This window comes from Muscardinus avellanarius (genome assembly GCF_963383645.1).
Source record: "Muscardinus avellanarius genome assembly, chromosome: 2".
NCBI lineage: Eukaryota > Metazoa > Chordata > Mammalia > Rodentia > Gliridae > Muscardinus > Muscardinus avellanarius.
In genome coordinates, this window is record NC_137787.1 from 60,390,201 (window position 1) to 60,412,248 (window position 22,048).

The 22,048-nt window shown below is 34.5% G+C and overlaps 1 protein-coding gene across 1 annotated transcript in view; it reads left to right on the plus strand.

Annotated features, from left to right (window-relative positions):
• LNPK (lunapark, ER junction formation factor) overlaps positions 1-21,676 on the plus strand; it is a gene marked incomplete at both ends in the record, with an annotated part of 70,123 nt that extends 48,447 nt beyond the window's left edge. The window contains 5 exons of the mRNA XM_080690022.1: positions 981-1,190; positions 7,205-7,310; positions 9,931-10,001; positions 10,879-11,049; positions 21,438-21,676. Of these exons, the coding sequence (XP_080546148.1) occupies positions 981-1,190; positions 7,205-7,310; positions 9,931-10,001; positions 10,879-11,049; positions 21,438-21,676 (797 nt within the window). The remainder of the gene's footprint in view (positions 1-980; positions 1,191-7,204; positions 7,311-9,930; positions 10,002-10,878; positions 11,050-21,437) is intronic.
• Positions 21,677-22,048: the final 372 nt, after the last annotated feature.

Consider the following 22,048-nt stretch of genomic DNA (forward strand, 5'->3'; position numbering starts at 1 on the left):
GCTTATCTTGAAATATGCATTTTTATTTTTCATGCCAATTAAAATGTTTGGTTGTAGCCCACTAATTTGGATTTTGTGAAAATTTAATGTGATATATAGAATTAAAAAGTTTTAACAGCTTCTTTATTTGAGATCTTATCACTGGCATTTAAGTAAGATATTGGTTATAATGGGGAATGTTAGAATTTAGTTTTATGTTTTTGAGGAGACATGAAATATTTTCTGTAAAGGCCCAAGTAATAAAGGCTTTGAGAGTCATATGGTCTCTTTTGTAACTACTCAACTCTGAAAGCAGCCATGGGCAATATGTAAACAAAAGCGGCGACTGTGTTCCAATAAAACTACAAAGACAGGCAGCAGCCTGGAATTGGCATATTTGCTAACCCCTGTTACAGAGACTCTTGTAATTTAAAAGCTAAGATTTATGTTGAAACATTCTTTATGTATAATAGAAATTTTTCTTTACTCAGTGTGTCATCATAAATCTGCCAAAAATAGCAATAACATAAAGAGAATTAGAATAATACCTATATAGTATAGAATACTTTTTCAGCATTTTTATGACTACTTAGATTAATCATTTTATAATTTTACAATATTCATATTTACTTGTTAAAGTTATCATTTTTAATCTTGAAAAATCTATTTGGAGTTTTAATTTTTATACTTTATTATAATTAGTAATTTTACTGTAAGAAGACATTGACATATAAGTGAGTGGTGATTTTATTCTATTGAATTAATTTTGAAAAGTCATATCAGTAAATATGAGCAAGGTTTCTTGTGTAAACATGTACCAGTTGAATTATAGGTTCAGAAGCAGGGTACTCTCTTCAGTGGTACATTTTATAGATTTTTTCATTATAAGCAGTTTTGACTGTACAGTGCTTTTTGTTGCCACACAATTTTAATAAATGTCATTTGTGGTATTGGCTAATATGATGTAGTAGATATTAAATCTAGTATATACTTATTCTCAGAGATTCGTCAGCGAACTGCAGCTCAAAGAAACCTTTCTCCAACACCAGCAACTTCTAATCAGGGACCTCCTCCACAAGTTCCAGTATCTCCTGGACCACCAAAGGACACCTCAGCTCCTGGTGGACCACCAGAAAGAACTAGTCCAGCTCTATCGTCAAATGTGTTACCTAGACGTCTTGGATCCCCTGCTACTTCAGTGCCTGGAATGGGTAAACAGAGCACTTAATGTTATTTACAGTTTATATTGTTTTCTCTGGTTACCAATAAAATGGGCCATTTTCAGACAGTATGGAAATGGCATTTCATTTGGAAATAGCAGAGCAGTTATCTGATTAAGCAGGAGTTCCATATTCAATTAGCCATAACTCTTTACAGCTGCCACCTTGTGATACTGAAACCTATTTCTTGAGCTCATTTAACTGTTATAGCTTCTTTGTTTAAATGGCAATAAAATTTTGTAGAATTCTGTAGTCAACAGTATAGCATATCTTTTATATTCAACTTTAGAATGGCTCCAGATTTATATGTAACAGGGATAGAAGAGAACACTTTTGGAAAGCATTCGTGTTCTTTGATAATCTCTGCAGAGACAGTTTTTTTATGGGGGTGTGAGGAAGTGGGGGTGGGGAGTAAGGGGCTAGGGATTGAACCAGCAGCATTCTACCTCTGAGCTGTATCTATGGCCCTTTAAATTTTTTTTAAATTTTATTTTGAAACAGTGTCTCACTAAATTGCTGAGGCTGGCCTTGAACCTGTGATTTTTCTGTCTCAGCCTCCCAAATACTGAGATTACAGGTATGGGCCACTTTGCCTAGCTCCTGCACAAACACTTTTAAGCATAATAGTTAACACAATTTAGAAATCTGCATTGTGGTTCCAGTATTGCTTTTGTTAACATGGGATAGTAGACTGTAGATTTTTTTTTTCTTTTTTTCCAAGTCATGGGATTTAGAGTTCTTTGGCATTTACTTATAAAGTTCTATTAACATTGCCTTTACTATTCTTAGATTTTCTTTTTTCAGTTTGATGGATCTGTAGAAGATTCCATTCTGAAGGATAACAAATATCTTTTGGTTTCTTGTGGCATGTGATTGGGATATGGAAGTCCACTGTGTTAGCAGATCACATTATTTTATGTAGATTTCCATGTCAGATTATTGAATATGATGTAAATAATCTATTTTACTGTATTTAATTCTAACACATACTATTTTGATATTTCATAATTAATCAGTAACATATACTTTATAATGATTATGAGGCTAAGCAGTAGTTGATATCAAGTAATCAATAAGAAATATAATCCTATGCCAGGCGTGGTGGCACACGTTTGTAATCCCCGCACTTGGGAAGCGGAGACAGGAGGATCGTGCAGGTTCAAAGCCAGCCTTGCTGGCTTAAGAGACCCTGTTTCCAAATAAAAATATAAAAAATAGGTGTCTGGGAGTGTAGCCCAGAGGTAGAAGGGTTTCCAGGAACTCCAGTACCCCCCTCCCCCCCAAAAAAAGAAATATAGTCATGGTGGTATGTGCTTGTAATTTTAGTACTTGGGAAGCTGAGACAGAAGCATCACAGGTTCATAATCAGCCTCAGCAATTTAGTGAGCCTCTGAGCAATTTAGTGAGACCCTGTTTCAAACTAAAAATAAAATGGGCCTGCATGTGCAGTTTGGAGGTAGAATACCCATGGGTTTAATCCCCAGCACCATACAACACACACACACACACACACACACACACACACACACACACACTTTATTTTTTATTTTTTTGATACTGGGGATTGAACCTAGGGGAGTTCAACCTCTGAGACATACTCCCAGCCCTACTTATTTATAGTTTGAAACAGAGTCTCACTAGGTTGCTCAGTCTTTCTACATTGTTGAGGCTGTCTTTGAACCTCCAATCCTCCTGTCTCAACCTCCTAAGTAGTGGGATTACAAGAGTGGACCACCATGCCTAACTTAAAATCAGAACTTTAAAAACAGACTGGAGTTATAGTTCAGAGCTAGAATGCCTATGAGTTCAACCCTCAATACAAAAACAAAAACAAAAACAAAAAACAAACCCCAAACAAACAAAAAATGAAAGAGATATAATGGGTGTTTTTCTTTTACTTATTTTTCTTCAGAAAAACAGCATAAGATTTTAGAAGACTTAGAAAACTATTATAAACAAATTGTAAAAATCTGACAAATGAAATATATATACATCATGGCTTTCAAGGTAGTTAAAAACTTGAAATTTGAGCTATAATGAAATCACTATAAAGGCAGACATATATTTTGTGAGATTGAGAGAAGTAAGGTTGGTTAAAAATTACTCATCTTTTGTCATTACTATGTTAAGTTTGAGGTGACTATGATTTGTAAATTAAAGTTCTGGTTTAGTGAAATTACTTTTTTGGTCAGAATATATGAATTAATATTACATTTGTGTATATTTGGTAATGGTAGTTTTAAAGAAATAAAACTTCCACAATTTATCTCATAATAAGAATTATAACAGGGATATTGAAGGAATAATAGCTTAAATTTCATTGGCATGTAAATATAGCATGTTTGTTAAAATTTCTAATTAGTTTCTATATGAAAGACCATTGTATATATCCAAAAATATGAATGAGTTAAGTGATTTGTTATAGGGAAGTTAATAATTCATGTTTTCATTATACCATATTTGTGGAAGAAATCAATTTAATGTGTATTACCACAGAGATCCCATATGCTTGAAAATTAATAACCAGCAGGTACTTGATAATTTGCCAAGCTGTATAAAAATGACCAGTATTCCTACTTTGATTGCTTTTGATGTTTGTATTAATTACTCTCGTCCATAACAGCATGAGTATGAAGATGCATCATTTGGAAAGTATGTAAGGGCTTTAAGATACTTCTATGAAATGTATTATTTTGTACATCCAGATTATTTTGTGAACTTGTTAACTTTAAATATATAGAAGTAAAGTATTCTAGCAAAAGTTAAGTTGGTTCAAGTGCTTTCAAAATCTAATTTGGGGTCTGGGGATGTAGCTCAGTGGTAGAATGCTTACCAAGCATGTACAAGACCATTGGTTTGATCCCAGCATAGGGGGGAAAATCTAATTTGGCATGCTTATCGAAGCTGAAAATTCGGTAATGAGGAATGATAATATCTACATTCCAGTTTATTTTTCAATGATAATTTAATGTTAGTAGCAGAAGTAACAAGTAACTTAAAAATACACTTGGTTTTAAATATTAAGAACTTGTTCTATAACCTAAATTTCATTTACTAATAGCTATATTAACATCTGTTACCCTTTTTTTAATGACAGTATTTAAGTATATGATTATTTATAAAGCATATCTATATTTCTTTTCCTTTAAGATATTAATAGAGTATTGTTATCCTAAAGCCAGTCTTGAATGTATAGTTTTTGTTATAGAAATTTTGAAAACCTTGTTTTCTTTTTCATTTTCATATAGTTAAAATTTTATGTAATTTCTTTTTCTTTCTTTTTTTTTTTTTTGGTGGTACTGGGGTTCCTGGAAACCCTTCTACCTCCGGGCTACACTCCCAGACCTATTTTATATTTTATTTGGAAACAGGGTCTCTTAAACCAGTGGGGCTGGCTTCAAACCAGTGTGATCCTCCTGTCTCTGCCTCCCAAGTGCGGGGATTACAAGCATGCGCCACCATACCTGGCTTAAAATTTTATGTAATTTTTCTTTAGAGTTTGCTCTCAATCTTGAGTTATTAAGATATATGTTATTTAGTCTTCAGATATTTGGTGATATTTTTCCAGCTTTTTTTCTCTTACTGAGAACATTTTTATTTGAATCTTCTTCAGTGTATTGAGACTTATTGGATGTCCTGAAATATCGTATCTTGGTAAATGTTTTCTGTTTGATTGCAAAGAATGTATTTCTATTTCTGTTAGGTTGAGCAGGCATAAATGTCAGTTAGATGAAGTTGATAGTAGAGTATTGTTCAAGTCTTTTATATTGTTCTTGATTTTCTGTTTGCTTATTCTGTCAGTTATTGAGAGAAGGTTCAAGCTTTCATGAATAATTGTATGTTTATCTGTTTTTTCTTGCATTATATCAGTTTTTGGTTTGTGTGTTTTGAAACCCTATTTTGATGCACATATATGTTTAGGATTTTTTTCCTCTTGACAGACTATAACTCCTTTGTTTCTATGAAGGGTACCCTTTTAAATTTATTGTGATGTGTTTTACTCAAAAGCCTATTCTGCCTTATACAAATACAGCTATTCAAGATTTCTTTTAGTTAATGTTAGAATATTTATGTTCTATTTATAATAATTTTTTATTATTTTACTTTTTTGGTGGTACTAGGGATGGAACCCTTCTACCTTTGGGCTACACTCCCAGACCTATTTTTTATATTTCTTATTTGGAAACAAGAGTCTCTTAAGCCAGCAAGGCTGGCTTTGAACCTGTGCAATCCTCCTGTCTCCATCTCCCAAGTGCGGGGATTACAAGTGTGCACCACCACACCCAGCTTTATTATTTTAACATTTGTTTAACCTATGCCTTTATTTAAAATGTTTTTCTTTGGTAAGCAGTGTTTGTTGAGTCTTTCTTTTCTTTTTTAAATATCCTTTTATTGGTGAATTATAATCACATAGCATTATGAAGTTTACCCCATCTGTGGATTTTTCATCCTAGACATTGTAGCATTCATTGGTAGAAGTTTAGTTTGGCTGTTTTAATTTTTTCTATGTCTCTGCTTAACATACTGGATCATCTTTTTGGATGGTTCTAATCTCAGGTTGTTTTCTCACACTCCTGCACTGTCAGTAGTCTGCTGAATACTCTGGGGGACCCTCTGTAGATCTTTCTTGGTACTTTCTCTCCTCCTTGGTACTTTTTCATGTGAACTTGAGCTGTCTTGGCCTCCCCAGAGTTCTAGCATTGTCTTTTTTTTAATGTGTTTTTATTGCTGTGTTATATTCTTACATCATAATGTAAATCATGTTGACAGTGACATACATGAACACAGCACTTGATCCCCCCTCCCCTCCATTTTCTCCTTTTCCAATACAGAGATTGATGTTGGTCTATTATATGTATACATAGTTGATGGTAGTATTTCCATTAATGAACCTCAGTCTTCCTCCTCCCCTTCTTTCAGACCACCTCCCTAGTTCCACTGAGGTTTCTCCTCCATTATCTGGAGTCCTTCTGATAAGCATTACTCCCTAGCTTGTGCATGTTAGAGAAAACATATGATTCCTTCTCTTTCTGTGGTTGGCTAATCTCACTTTGACATAATGTTCCCCAGATCCTTCTATGTTCTTACAAATTACATAATTTTTGTTACTCTTTGTTGCTAAGTAGAAGTCTGTTGTGTGTATTTACCACAATTTCATAATTGTGGTTGATGTGTTGATGGACACCTAGGTTGGTTTCATAATTTGGCCATTGTGTATTGCAGCACTGTCTTTTTAACTCTAGAAGACTGCTACAGTTCCCTTGAGTTTGCCCTTCTTGTACTATGACTGGCTGGAAACTCTGTAGACAAGCCTGTACAGTTGTTGAGCATGTCTTGTTTTTAGTTTTTAAGGAAATATTAACCTACTTTACCTGATATCCAGTGTTTTTTAAGTCTGTAAGTTAATGCATTTTATACAGTTTTTAGTTTTTTTAGGTGGGAAGGTTAATCTTACACCTGTAACTCCATTAGAACTTGTAAACTTTTAAGAGTTGGGGCATTGCCAAGCATGGTGGTCTATGTCTATAATCCCAGTACTTGGGAGGCTGAGACAGGAGGATTGCAGGTTCGATGCCAGTCTCAGCCACTTAGTGAGACCCTATTTCAAAAATAAAAAAATAAAATAGGGCCAGAGGTGTAGAGGTGTAGAGGTGTAGTTCAGAGGTACTATGTCCCTGGTTCAGTCAATAGTACCAAAAAAAAAAAAAAGAAGAGTTGGGGTGTGGGGTGTTTTAAAATAAGTTTGTAGAGAAACTAACATAGTTTTATCTCCTAATAAAAAGAACGTTGGTAGTTTTGATGTAGCATGTGCTTAAATAAATTTTTATAGTACAAAAATGAAAATTAACTTAAAATGAAAATATAAATGTTCTATAGAGATTTATAATAATATCTTGCTGTTTTATTAAAATCTTAAAGTTTTAACAAGCACAGGTAATTCTTAGTAATTAAATTCAATTTGTGTGTGTCTTATACATATAAATTTCTATGTATTTATTTAATAGGTCTTCATCCTCCAGGTCCACCTTTAGCAAGACCCATTCTTCCTCGAGAACGAGGTGCTCTGGATAGAATTGTTGAATATTTAGTTGGTGATGGTCCACAGAACAGGTAATGTTTGCTAGAGCGGTAGATAAAGGAAACTGAAAGTGTTTATTGGTCAAGATGTATTTGTCATACTAAATGTTCTAATTTTGTGGCTCCTATTTTCTAATTACTAGAGTATAACAGCCCTACAAAATAGTACATATTCAGTTGTTTTTTTAGTAGAATTTGGACAAAGTGGTCTAAAGAAAATCCTTTTGGAAAAAATATGATGGGCATTGTTATAAGATTAATTTTAGAGAAATTGAATTTTTTAAAAATTTTGTGGTGCTGGGATTGAACCCCCAGGGCCATTCTACTTCTGAGCTATAACCCCAGCCTGATTTTTTATTCTTTATTTTGAAACAGGGTCTCACTAAGCTTCAGAGGGCCTCACTGAGTAGCCGAGGGTGTCTGCAAACCCAGATCCTCCTGTTTTACCCTCTCAATTACTGGGATTACAGGCATGCACCACCGTGCCTGGCTTGAAATTGAATTCTTTTATTGAAACTTGAGTGCAAAAGTTGTGAAAATTTGGTAGGTTGTAAGAAGTGCATTTTTTGTAGATGTCAGTACTGGACTTAGTGATGATAGTTCTTTTAATAATGAAAAAAATTACATATATTTAGCGCTTAAAGTTCTCAAAATACTTTTCCAGTTATCATCTTACTTATAACTCTAAGAAGATAGATATGATAGGAGCAGGGCGATTATTGTAGCATAGACTTAAAAAATTATTGAATAGTATTATTTGACAGCTTTACTAGCTAATACTGTCATCCTTATAGAGGGAACAAAGTTTAGTGTTAATATAATTAATTGTATGTTATTCAAAACAGTCAGAATGACTCTGATCAAGTCATATGTTTTTGAGTTGATGCACAGACAACACAGAAAATGTGTTAAGTAGAAAATGAGGAAGGTGCTTAAGTATAACTGAGAAAGGTACAGGAATCATGATGTATAGAAATATTGAAACATATTACACAAAATTACATCTATTTCTTTACTGCAAGATTTATCAAAGGTTTTAATGATACTTATTGTGAATCTCTAAAAGAGGGTTCCATCTTTTTTTTTTTTTTTGTGGTACTGGGGTTCCTGGAAGCCCTTCTACCTCCGGGCTACACTCCCAGACACCTATTTTGTATTTTTATTTGGAAACAGGGTCTCTTAAGCCAGCACACGCGCCTGGCTTCGAACCTGCGCGATCCTCCTGTCTCTGCCTCCCAAGCGCGGGGATTACAAGCGTGCGCCACCACACCCGGCTGAGGGTTCCATCTTTTTTAAACATATCCAAAGCTGAGCTTAGTGACACACACCTGTAATCCCAGTGCTTGAGAGACAGAGACAGCAGGATTACAGGTTTGAGAACAACCTCAGCAACATAATGAGATTCTCAACAACCTAGCAAGACCTTGTTTCAAAATAAAAAATAAAGCCAGGCGTGGTGGCGCACACATGTAATCCCAGCATTTGGGAGGCTGAGACAGGAGGATCGTGGTTCACGGACAGCCTCAGCTACTACTTAGTGAGGCCCTTTGCAACTCAGTGAGACCCTGTTTCAAAATGTATAGCTCGGAGGTAGAATGCCCCTGGGTTCTATTCCCAGTACTGCAAATGAAATAAAAATAAAGAATAAAAAATAGAGTTGGGGGTGTCGCTTGCAGAGAATGCCTCTGGGTTCCATCTCCATTACAAAATAAAAATAAAAATTAAAAATAAAAAAATAAAGGTCTAGGGGTGTAGCTCAGAGGTAGAATTGCCCCTGTGTTCAATCCCCAATGACCCCTCCACACACACACATCTGACCACAGATTTGGAAGCTATTATCCCCAGGAATATACATTGAAAAACATTTAAATTATTTATTTATTTATTTATTTATTTATTTATTTATTTATTTTTGCATTACTGTGGATGGAACCCAGGGGCTTTCTACCTCCCAGCTATACCCCCAGTCCTATTTTTTATTCTTTATTTTGAAAAAGGGTCTCAATGAGTTGCAGAGAACCTCACTAAGTAGTCGCAAACTGTGATTCTTCTGCCTCTGCCTCAGCCTCCCAAATGTTGGGATTACAAGCATGCACCACCACGCTCCACTTGAGAAGCACTGAAATTTAAATGTTTCATTATAAAATACATTTCTTCTGACCTAGTAAGGATATATTCAGCTGTTTCTTAGTTTAATTTTAATTTATATGTATGATTATATTTAATTTTTATATGTATATATTTTAAGATGTTGAGATTTCGGCTGTGGTTAACTTTGGCTTTTAATGATTTCACTTTTTTTTTTTTTTTTTTTTTGTGGTACCGGGGTGGAACCTAGGGTTTTTTCTACCTCCAGGCTATACTTCCAGACCTATTTTTATATTTTATTTGAAAAAAGGGTCTCACTAAGTTGCTGAGAGCCTCACTAAGTAGCTGAGGCTGGCTTCGAACCTGCGCGATCCTCCTGTCTCAGCCTCCCAAGTGCTGGGATTACAAGTGTGCACTACCATGCCCACTGATTTTACTTTTTCTATAACTTATTAGAACATATTTAGCTATTTTAAAATATAAACTAGCCATTATGGCTAAAATAGCCTCTTCTGTAAGTTGTGTCTGCATTTGTAATTGGTATTTAATTTTCCTTTTGGTATAGATATGCTCTCATATGTCAGCAGTGTTTTTCTCATAATGGCATGGCTTTGAAGGAAGAATTTGAATACATTGGTAAGAATTATTAGTCTGCTATTTTCTTTAGGTACTTGGGATGGAACACAGGGGCATTCTATCTTCTGAGCTACAAAGGGCCTCACTAAGTAGCTGAGGCTGTCTGAGAACTACAATCCTTCTGTCTTAGCCTCCCAAATACTGGGATTACAAGCGTGCCTCACCAGGCCTGGCTTGCTAGATATATGAATTTTATTCCCAAATATATCATTCTATGCCACTTCTCATGTAATGCCATTTTATTTTAGATTTTGGTTTTCTATACATTGGCTGAACATACTGTCCTTAGTACTCAGAGCATAGCAAGAAGCACAACTGAAGTTTCTAACTCATAAAATGTTCTGTGTCTAGGCCACTTATTCTCAACATTATTGTATTTCACAACAACCTGAAGAGCTTTAAATTTTAATACCCATGATACTCTACAAAGAGTCTGATTTAATCTATTTGGAATGAGGTTTCAATATCATTTTATTCTCATTTGTAGTTACTATTAAATACTCATTTGACAAATTATTCTTCTGAAATATGACATACTTGGGTATACGAGCAAGGCTCTGGATTTTAAAATATCTAGCAATTCTGTTGACTGGAAATACAAATTCAGTAATATTTAAATAATTATTTTTTGCTATTAGTTAACCTATTTAAATTTTTATGCCTTTTTTGATTTAAAGTTAATATTCTAATTAATAAATACTTAGGAAGCATGCTACCATAATATAGTTAAAATAATATATGAATTTCATAAAGCATAAATAAAACTTTTGAAAGGTTCTTTGACTATTTGCAAAAGTAGTCTTCTTGTGAGTTATCTGATTAATCTTTGAAATTTTTTTGTTCCTGATTTTGGTTATATTTTTAAAATTACCTGCAGCTTTTCGTTGTGCCTACTGTTTTTTCCTGAATCCTGCAAGAAAAACTAGACCTCAGGCTCCAAGACTTCCAGAATTTAGTTTTGAGAAGAGACAGATAGTGGAAGGCTCAAGTTCAGTTGGTCCCTTTGCATCAGGGAGCATGCTTTCATCAGAGAACCAGATGGGTGAAGGTATGAATATGTTAGTTGTTTTGTCCCTATATAATGTATGCTATTTAACAATAATAAAACTTAATGCTTATAGGTAACAATATTAATATGTCGGATTTTGCAGCATGTATATATCAACTATTGCTCTGATGGTCTCCTGTGTGATTGGTATGATGTGTTTTAGTTTAAAATGAAGGTTATATGGTGATAAGCAGCACTTAGCATCGGCCAGATAAATATTGTTTATGGAGTGAGGTTTTCTAAAGACTTAGGAGATTTGATCAGCAATGTTTTTTATGGAATCTTTTAATTTTTGTTTTGTTTTGTTATATTTTTTTTGAGGTACTGGGGATGGATCTCAGGGGGCATTGTGCCTCTGAGCTACACCCCTAGCCCTATTTTTTAGTCTTTTTTTAAAATTTTTGAATCAGGATCTCATTGAGTTGCGAAGGGCCTTGCTAAAGTAGCTGAGGCTGTTTGCAAACTGCGATCCTCCAGTCTCTGCCTTCTGAATGCTGGGATTACAAGTGTGTGTCACCACGTCTGGCTTTTATGGAATCATTTAAAAATTAATCTGAGTGAAGCAGATTATTAGAATTATAAAACAACTATCATTAGGACAAAATACTTAAAATATTTGTGTAACATTGATAAAATAGGCATGTTTTTACTACTTGAATTTGTAGAAATTTTCAGAAACCTGTAAACTTTGGAATCAGAAAATCATCTCTGTATGTTTTGAATAACTATATCAATAGGACTTTATACTATTTAAACAATTTATAGAGATCTATAAGATTAACATTATCTTTGTAAACTCACCATTATTTTATAGTTTATTAAAATTTGTGTTTTAGAATTCATTTTGTAATTCTGCTTTATGAATTTTTTTGTCTTAACTTTTTATATGTATGTGTGGTACTGGGGATTGAACCCAGGGGTGTTCTACCACTGAGCTCTATTCCCAGTTCATTTTATATTTTATTTTGTTTTGTGGTACTGGGGATTGAACCCAGGGCATTTTCAGCTATACTCCCAGTCCTGTTTTATGTTTTTTTTTTTTTTTTTTTTTTTTTGAAACAGGGTGTCTCTAAGCTGCAGAGGGCCTCACTAAGTTGCTGAGGCTGGCTGCAAGCCTGCAACCCTCCTGTCTCAGCCTCTCAAATACTAAGATTACAAGTGTGTGCCACCGTGCCCAACTTTTATTTTGAAATAGAGTCTCACTAAGTTACTTCACACTGGCCTCCAAGCTACTATCCTCTTGTCTCAGCCTCCTGAGAACTGAGATTATAGTCATGTGGCACTGTGCCTGGCTGTACTTTAAAAATTCTTGAGAAAATTTTATGGAAAAAAATGTAAAGATGAGATAGAAAATCTATTAGTTGACAACTCTTTCTTTTAATATTTGATCAGTAGTTTTGTATTCATCAGCTAAAAGCTGTCAAGATTGCTGAAATGGTGACAAAGGCTATGATATTTTGGTTCTATGCCTAGTGTAAGAAAATGGATATTGAAGTTTAGGTCACAGATTGTAGCAGTTAATACTCATCCTTTTAATTTCTAGGAATTATAATTTACATATATTTAGTTTCTCTTTAACAAAACATTAAGTATAAAAATTGCTGAAATGGGGTATTATTTGAAGCAATGAATTTTTAGATAATAAATTTCATAAAAGATTTGAGGATTAATTTAAACTGTGAAGAGTGAACCTAAAATCCGTGTGTTGAATTGTGCTTGGCTTTGGCTTACTAACAAATACCAAATGAATTTGAATCAGATAGCTATGACAGAGGCCTGCATACTTCCAGCACTGAAAGAATGCGTCATCTTCTTCAAGTCTGCAATATCAACTCCAAACACAGCATCAGTTTTTTTCTTTTGCTTATTTGAGTCATGCTCTGAGCTGCATGCTGTCACGTGCAGATGATCAGTCCTGCCATTACTACCTCTTGGAACTGAAAATTAAAGGATTCATGCTGAAGATGCCTAGAGGAGAAAATGAAGTCTTTTCCACAAGTAAACTTGCTTATGAAAGCTTAAATGAATATTTGAAAGTCAATAGTTGGGAATAAAAATAAAAAAAGAAAAAAAACACAGCCAACAAAATAAAAATCTTAATAATGGGTCCCATGCTTTTATTTTTCTGCTAAGGTCAAGAGATAGTTAGCAAACAACACCCTGCTATACCTTTCCTTCTCATCTAATCTAGGAGGAACAGTACCCCAGCTGTCTCATTTTCTGTCTGAAATGTCTGGAGTGAAGTCTAACTGGCTCAAACTCAACCCCAATAAGGTAATGTTAATAGTCGAAGATCACACTTGAGACAGGGTCTGATGACTCCCTAGTACTAAAACCTCAAGCAACAATTTTTATTTGGTTAAATTCACTTCCAGAGTAGTAATTTTCCATAATTTGGATTCATAAAGTGGACATGTGCACCATTTTCTTCTTTAACTTTCCAGAAGACTGAAACCTTTCTCCAAGACTCTTATCACCACACTATGATACAGTAATCAAGTTCAACCTGGATTCCTCTAATAAATGAAAGTATGCTGAGGAACAGATGAAGCTACTGTTATTTTGAATACCAGTGGGATACCCTAATAGTATATTGAACTTAAATAAGACTGTGCTATCTCCATCATCTGCTTTAATAGTCATTGTAGCTGGGAGCTGAGATTTCTGATTTGTAATTTTTTCAATGTAGAAAATTGAGGACTGAAAGAAAAAACTTTCGTGCTTTAACTTTTGTAATTTAAAAATCTTGGTAGCGGTAGGAAATACAGAAATTAGGTTATTTAATTTATAGATGGACCCCAAATAGTATCTTTTTTTCATCTGGAATTTTGTTTCAGCAAATATCAGTAAACATTTATATGCATGCTGTAGAATTAGTAGAAGAAACAAACTTCTTTTTAAATTTATGGCACAAGACTTTGAAATTAAGTTTTGTCTGGATTCTGATATTAGAAGATTTTGCATTTAGGATGAGTCACCAGGCTTTAAAATTTTGGGACCACTGTTTAGAACAATATTTAAAATTTTGGAAAGTTTTCATTGAAGACACCTACCAGAAGTTTCTCTCATTAATTGCTCATTTGAATTACTAGATTTATTTTTTCCTGAAATTGTGTATCCAATTGTTTTGGTAACTGATAATTAGAGAAACACAAGGAATTAGGAATATGGATTATCTTTTTATCTGAAAGCATACTAGATATGGTATGCTAAAAATGAAGAACTACTTATAAAATCTTCAGTTTCTTTTATGATTAAATGATAGCACATTAATATTTGAATTTCTGCTAAATGACATTAACAGATGTATAGTATTTTTGTTGTATTAATCACTAGAATACTATTTTTCTACATAGTTAATATACTAGTATGTGATTTTTTGGGCTAGCATGTTTTAAAATTTTAATATTGTGTTTTCATTGCTCAATTGTATTTGTCTAGGTTTTATGTTATTATTGTAGTAGAAAATAGCTTTTATTCAAATGGAAATAACTCACTAATAATAAAACTCATTGTATCTAATCAATACAGAAATACAAAGTAAAATTTATATAACGTGAAATTTATCTTGGTAATCTGATATGTATCTGTCTTATATCTTTTATGCAAAATACTGTTAGTTTATTTCAAATGAGAAAATTCTGTTCTTAGTTTTTTTATGATGTTCTTGGAAGTTGAACTATTTTATAATGAGAATTTTGTATATTATTTATACCTCTTACTATGAATTTATGTTTAGTTCCCTCAAGATGTAAAATTACTTACAGTATAATATTCTTATATGTTTATATTTTTGTTTTAGATATAGAGAATTTTCTGCATTGTGTCCCTCTCCTTGCCACCCCCCCCCCAATGCCACACTAGGGATTGAACTCAGCATTGTTTGACCTCTATGCTATACCCTAGCCCTATTTTATCTTTTATTTTGAAACGGGGTCTCACTCAGTTGCTGAGACTGGTCTTGAAACTGTGATCCTCTTGTCTTAGTCTACCAAGTATGCACAGGCATGCACCACCACACCTGGCTCTTTGACTCTTTTATAAAACACCTTTATTTATTTATTTTTTTGGGGGGGGGTACTGGAGATTGAATCCAGAGTCATTCTAACTCCAAGCTATACCCCTAGCCTTATATTTTTTGTTTTGTTTTTGTTTATGAAACAGGATCATGGTAGGTTGATGAGAGGTTCACTATTTGCTGAGGCTGTCCTCAAACCTGTGATCATCCTGTCTCTGCCTCCCAAGTACTGGGATTACAAGTGTGAGACACCACACCTGGCTTAACTAGCAGTTTTAGATCATTGCTTAATAATGATACTTCTGGCTTGTTTAATTTATTTGTTCACCAATGACAATGACATTCTTTGTGTTGAATTTACTCTTTTCTCATAAGTGATTATAATTTAATTTTATCCATTGAGTTATTGGGTTGAGTTGGAATGAAATTCATACCTTTTTAAAAAAAATATCTTAGCCAATTGTTTTTCCTCTTTTTTTTTTTTTTTGTGGTACTGGGAATTGAATCTAGGAGCATTCTACCTCCAAGATATACCCCCAACCCTAATTTCTTTCTTTCTTTCTTTCTTTCTTTCTTTCTTTCTTTCTTTCTTTCTTTCTTTCTTTCTTTCTTTCTTTCTTTCTTGTACTGGGGATGGAACCCAGGGGCTTTCTACCTCCAGGCTATACTCCCAGACCTATTTTATACTTTATTTGGAAACAGGGTCTCACTAAGTTGCTGAGAGCCTCACTAAGTAGCTGAGGCTGGCTTCGAACCTGTGTGATCCTCCTGACTCAGCCTCCCAAGCACTGGGATTACAAGCATGTGCCACCACGCCTGGCTATCTAAAAGGGTCTCACTAAGTTGCTGAATGTCTTTGCTGGCCTCCATCCTCCTGTCTCAGCCTCCCAAGCGCTAGGATTACAGGCATGCGCCACCATGCCAGGCCTCTTTATTTTGAAACAAGATCTCACTAAGTTGCAGAAGGCCTCACTAAGTAGCTGAGGCTGACCATGAACCTGCGATCCTCATGTCTCAGCCTCCCAAGTACTGTGATTACAAGCATGAACCACCATTCCTAGCTAGCTATTTTTCTTAAGGCAGGGAAATCTTGTAAAAACTGCCTTGTTTAAAACCTAAGAGTTCATAGACAAATTGTCAATTTTAATTTGATGATGTTTTGGGGCAAGTTTGTAGTCTACACATATAGTGAGTACTGATGTGGTAGCAAAGGAAAAAATAAAAGAAGTTTTGCTAGACTACTCTCCTTACAAAATTAGTCTTATAAAAACTAGGATAACAACCTAAAGGTAACATTAAGTTCGTAGGTGTTTTTGCATGTGTGTGGTTTAGAAGTGAGGCAATGGTATTCATCCATTATACAGTTACACTTAGTTTCATGGATTTGAGTTGTTTAGTTGGGAGTGAGGCTTTCTTCAAACAACTGGTTGTCAATTGTTACTGTTTGGTAGGAAAAGCTCCTCTCATTATTAGGGTGGGAGAGACAAGTGTGGAAAAATAAATTCCATGGTTCAGATTTGTCTATGATCATATTGTGGAATAATGTTTTCTTGGCATTATAGGTAGCAAAGTTGATTTAAAACTTTTTCTTAGAGATAGAATTAGGTCATTCAGGTTACTGTTTCAACTCCTAGTCTTATATTCCTATAAGGAAGAATATAGGTATGTTTAGAGTGAATGCAAAGGTTGATATCTCTTTTAGTCTTTTATGGCCAAATATTAACATCTTCTGAAATGTATTTTATACTATTAGGCTATTTTAAGCTATGGCTTCAGAAGAAAAGACCATTTTTACAAAATAGGCAGATGATGCTCTGTCATAGAAATAAATACATTTGGATTAATATATAAAAATCTTATTAAGCTGTGTTATAGTTATTAAATTGATAATCCTTTGTTAATTTTACATTGAGTCTTTTATATATTCTTTGAAATACAATATTTGTTTGTTTATTTATTTATTTTACAGTACTGGGAATGGAACCCAAGGGCATTGTACCTTCAAACTATATCTCCAGCCTTAATTTTTAGTATTTTTATTATTGGTAATTTTTTTCTCTTTCTTTCTTCCTTCCTTTCTTTCTTTCTTCCTTCCTTTCTTCCTTCTTTCTTTCTTTCTTTCTTTCTTTCTTTCTTTCTTTCTTTCTTTCTTTCTTTCTTTCTTTTGTGGTACTGAGGTTCCTGGAAACCCTTCTACCTCTGGGCTACACTCCCAGACCCATTTTTAAAAATTTTGGAAGCAGGGTCTCTGAAGCCAGAGAGGCTGGCTTCAAACCTGCACGATCCTCCTGTCTCCGCCTCCCAAGTGCGGGGATTACAAGCATGCGCCACCATGCCCGGCAACTTTTTTGGTAATTTCTGAAGCAGGGTCTCACTGAGTTGCAAAGGGCCTCGCCAAGTAGCTTAGGCTGTCTGTAAATTGCAATACTCTGGCCTCAGCCTCCCAAATGCTGGAATTACAAGCATGCTCCACTACTCTGGCTTCTGAATATACAGTATTGAATGGAAGCATTGTGTATCATGTTTTGCTGTGTTTTGTGGTACTGGGAATTGAATTCAGGGTCATTCTGCCTCTGAGCTATACCCCCAGTCCTTTTTATTTTTTATTTAGCAACAGGTCTTGCTATATTGCTGAGGCTGTCCTGAAACCTACCATCCACCTGTCTCAGCTTCCCAAGTACTGGGAGGCATATGTCACCATACCCAGCTGTGTATGTTTTCTAATTGTGGCAGCACATTGTGTTTCTTTGAATTCATGAATTAGCTGGGCATGGTGGCACATGCTTGTAATCCCAGCATTTGGGAGGCCGAGACAGGAGGATCACAGTTTGTGGACAGCTTCAGCTACTTAGTGAGGCCCTCTGCAAATCAGTGAGGTCTTGTTTCAAAATAAAGACAAAAAATAGGGCTGGGGGTGTAGCTTGAAGGTAGAATGCCTCTGGATTCAATCCCCAGTACTGTAAAACAAAACAAAAAGAGAATTCATGGATTATAGACATTTAAAAATTTCAGTATTTTAATTCTTTCTTTGTATTAACTTTTTTTTATTAACCCAGAATTTTTAAATTGACTGTGACTAGTCAAGTATCTATATCCAAAAATAGTATCAAAAATTTAATATAATAAACCTTGAGCTTTGACACCTCTCCTATTTCAGTACAGTGTTGAGACAGTCTGTCAAAATATGACAAACTGTGTAGGCCTATGTTCAGCTAAACATAGATTATGAGCTTTTTCTTTTTTCCTTTTGTGTGACTTTCAGAGGCATACTAGACAAATTGTAAAGTTCTTGCTCAATAAGTATTGCTCTATGGCCAGGGAGTTGTGGAAAACTGACTCTTAAAATTCTATCTTGTGTAAATTCTGTGAGGGTAGAATTATAAAAAGTTGGCAACTCCCTAAATTTTCCATAGAGAAATTTGCTTGCCTGTGTAGCAGAAATGATTTGTACATGTCCATAAAGTTTAATTTTCCCTTTCTGCTTTTCCCTTTTACTCTAAAACATTCAAATAACCAAACTCAAACGACTTACTGCTTTTCTATCTTAGATTTTTGTTAAGAATATGTGGTGCAACAATGCCATTTTAAGTTCCATATTAACATACAAAGAGTATTTTATGACATTTGTCACAAATACGATTTATGAATATTTCCTACTACCTTTTGGGATCATAGGAAATTTTTTATATAGTAAAGCATCATTGTTGGATGTTCCTAATTCTGGAATTTGGGGCTTTCATTCTATATATGAAAAAGAGGAAGTTAGTTGTAATTAATTTTGTAAATCAGAGTCTAGGGTATCTGCTTAAGAAAATAATACTATTTAGTCGGGCATAGTGGTGCATGCTTGTAATCCCAGTATTTGGAAGGCTGAAACAGGAGGATCATGGTTTGTGGACAGCCTCAGCTACTACTTAGTGAAGCCCTTTGCAACTCAATGAGACCCTGTTTCAAAATAAAGAATAAAAAATAGGCTGGGAGTGTCACTCAGAGGTAGAGTGCCCCTGGGTTCCATCCCCAGTAGTGGAGAGAGGAGAGAGGTAAGAGGAGAGAGGGAAAGAGAGAGGAGAGAGGAGAGAGAGAAAAAGAATAATACTTTTAAAATATTTTTGAAGTCCTGGCATAGAGCATGTGAGAAATAGATAATTTGTCTGTACTGCACCTGTTATGGTAAAACTATGAACTTCTAAGACTTGAACATGAGTGCATTTATCAATTTCTTTGTAAAACCATTTTTTTTTTTATTTTTCAAACTTTGGCCTATACTATATAAAGAATCTAACTAGAACTTTTTACTAAGTAGACTGGTCTTCCCTCCAGATTTTTTGAATCAGTGGTATAAGGATTCTTCTATGAGCATATAAAAATGTTTTTTTTTTTTTTTTTTTTTGCTTAGGTGATGTGGTTTAACTATATTTTTCCTAGTAAGACTATAATTGCTGTTTATTATGAAAACAAAAAGACTTTCTCCTAGCATGAAACCTAATTTCTAATTTTTTTTTAGCTTTCAAAAGTAGACATTCTTTATTTTACCTCTATACTTAAAAAAAAACTGGATTAGGTTTTGCAACATTTCTCAGTATTGTTACACAAGAACTAAGACAAATCATGCAAATTTTTATTTCAAAGGGTTATTTTGGATTTTAAGAGTATAGATGAGATTTATTTAAAAACCATTAGCAACATAAATGGAGATTGCTCAGGGGACATAATCTACTTTTTTACATTTTTTTTGTTTTTTTATAATTAAAAAAAATTTACGTGAAACATATTGAAAATGGCATACATTCAGCCTTGGTACCCTCTCCCCCCACCCCTGCTTCTCCTCCTCTCCCTCCCAACAATGAGTGTTCACATTAACCATTCATACTTTTACACATATTCAGATGTAGCGCAAAAACCATGGTTAGATACCACGAAGTAAGTAGCAATGCCTTAACTTTATGCATGTTGTTAGGCTGGAGGGCCTCTTGCCATCCTTGTCAAGGGGAGTGATAACCTTCTCTCCTTTCATAGAACACTAATTTCTAATTTTTACAAGAACAAAAAGAAATGTCGAAGCTATATTTTTATCTTAGTAGCCCAAACTTTGTCTGCTCCTATCATTATCTCCTCCATCAGGTTCTTTACATTTTTAAAGAATTGCAGGCAGTTTACCTGATAAATTGTTACTATTAAGTTATTATTAGGAGATTTACATTTAATAAAACTCAACAAAAGAATTTAAAGGGAGTACATTTTCAGGTAGAAACCAAGATAGCTTTTGTTATAGAGACAGGAAGGAAAAAACACCTCTTTCTACCTGGCATGTAGCATATTCTAACCCTGATGTTTAGATACTTGAAGACTTGTCTTGCAGAGAGTGAAAGGGAGACTTGTCATGCCTTTGGAAAAGGTGAATCCTGCCCTCTCCAGGATAATAATAGAGATGAAGATACACATAGGAATGGGAATGCACTATCTAACACACAGTATGCACACACACAAAGGTATACATTTACACATTACTCACAGAGTTGCTTGGATACAGGGGAAACAGTTCCTTCAGGAAGCATCACCCAAGAATTAATACATTTGTTGGACTGTTGTCTTATTAGAACATGAGTCTGTTGGGGCTTTGAGTTTTGGACATTTAACTTACAAATGCATTTATTTATTTATTTATTTTTTTTTTTTTTTTTGCAGGTCTGGGGATAGAACCCAGGGGCATTCAACCTCCAAGCTACAACCTCTGCCCTAATTTTTATTCTTTATTTTGAAACAGGGTTTCACTAAGTTGCGGAGTGTCTCACTAAGTAGCTGAGGGTGTCTGCAAATCTTGATCCTCGGGTCTCAGCCTCCCGAATGCTGGGATTACAAGCGTGCGCCACCACGCCCAGCTAGAAAGTTATTTTTTTATGAAAACTTAAATAGTGTGATTATAGCTGGTGTGGTGGCATACACTGTAAATCCCTGTACTTGGGAGGCTGAGACAGGAGGATCGCACAGGTTTGAGCCCAGCCTCAGCTACTTAGTGAGGCTCTCAGCAACTTAGTGAGACCCTATTTCCAAACAAAATATAAAATAGGTCTGGGAATGTAGCCTGGAGGTTAGAAGGCCCCTGGGTTCCATCCCCAGTACCACACACACAAAATGTGATTATGGGTTTATTTCTTTCAGATTACTTTTATTTTTTTTCAGCCATACTTTCTCAAATAGTATTCCATGAAGAGTTAAGTATCTATTTTAAAAGGTTTTAAATGTAATGATATGTCATTCTCTTTTTTCTTAATCTCAGTATCCTCCCAACCATGTGTGTATTTTACCTTTGACTTATTTAGCAGTTTTAACATTGGAGTATTCCTGAAGTCTTGAATTTTTGTCTTTTCAGAAACTTTAGAAGAACAAGATGTTCTTGATAATAGTACAGAGCAGACAGATGACAAAATATCAGCTACAGAGCAGACAGACGAAGAGATTGAAAAAACACCTGGCTCAGAGGAATCAGAGGAGAGACAAGAAGAGAGTGAGAATGAGGAAACCTCAATAAACGAAGCCAAGTTACCAGTTCCCAAAGCTGATTCTATTCCTAATCTTGAACTAAGTGAAGATTCTTTGATGACAAAGTAGTAAATACTTCTACGTGCCTTCATCTGGATGTTTGTAATCTGTTGATGTCAGTTATTGCTTTTTTTGGTGGTACTTAAAAAAAATGCCTAAGTATATGCTTGGTACCATTTGAATTCAGATTGCCTTGCAATTTTGGTATGTCAGTTATTTCTACTGGATATTAAAATTAAAAGCAAGTGATAGCATTGAAATAAGATACTTTTGAATGTACAAAGACCCACACTATTTAGACAGCTTTTAGATATTTTTTGTCCATTCTAAAAGTAAAAAAAATAGTATTCTTGTTTTCTATATATATAACCTGTAAACAACAATCTATTTTGACATAGGAAGAACTTTGGTTTTGGAATAAGTTCTCTAGTAGTGTTTGTT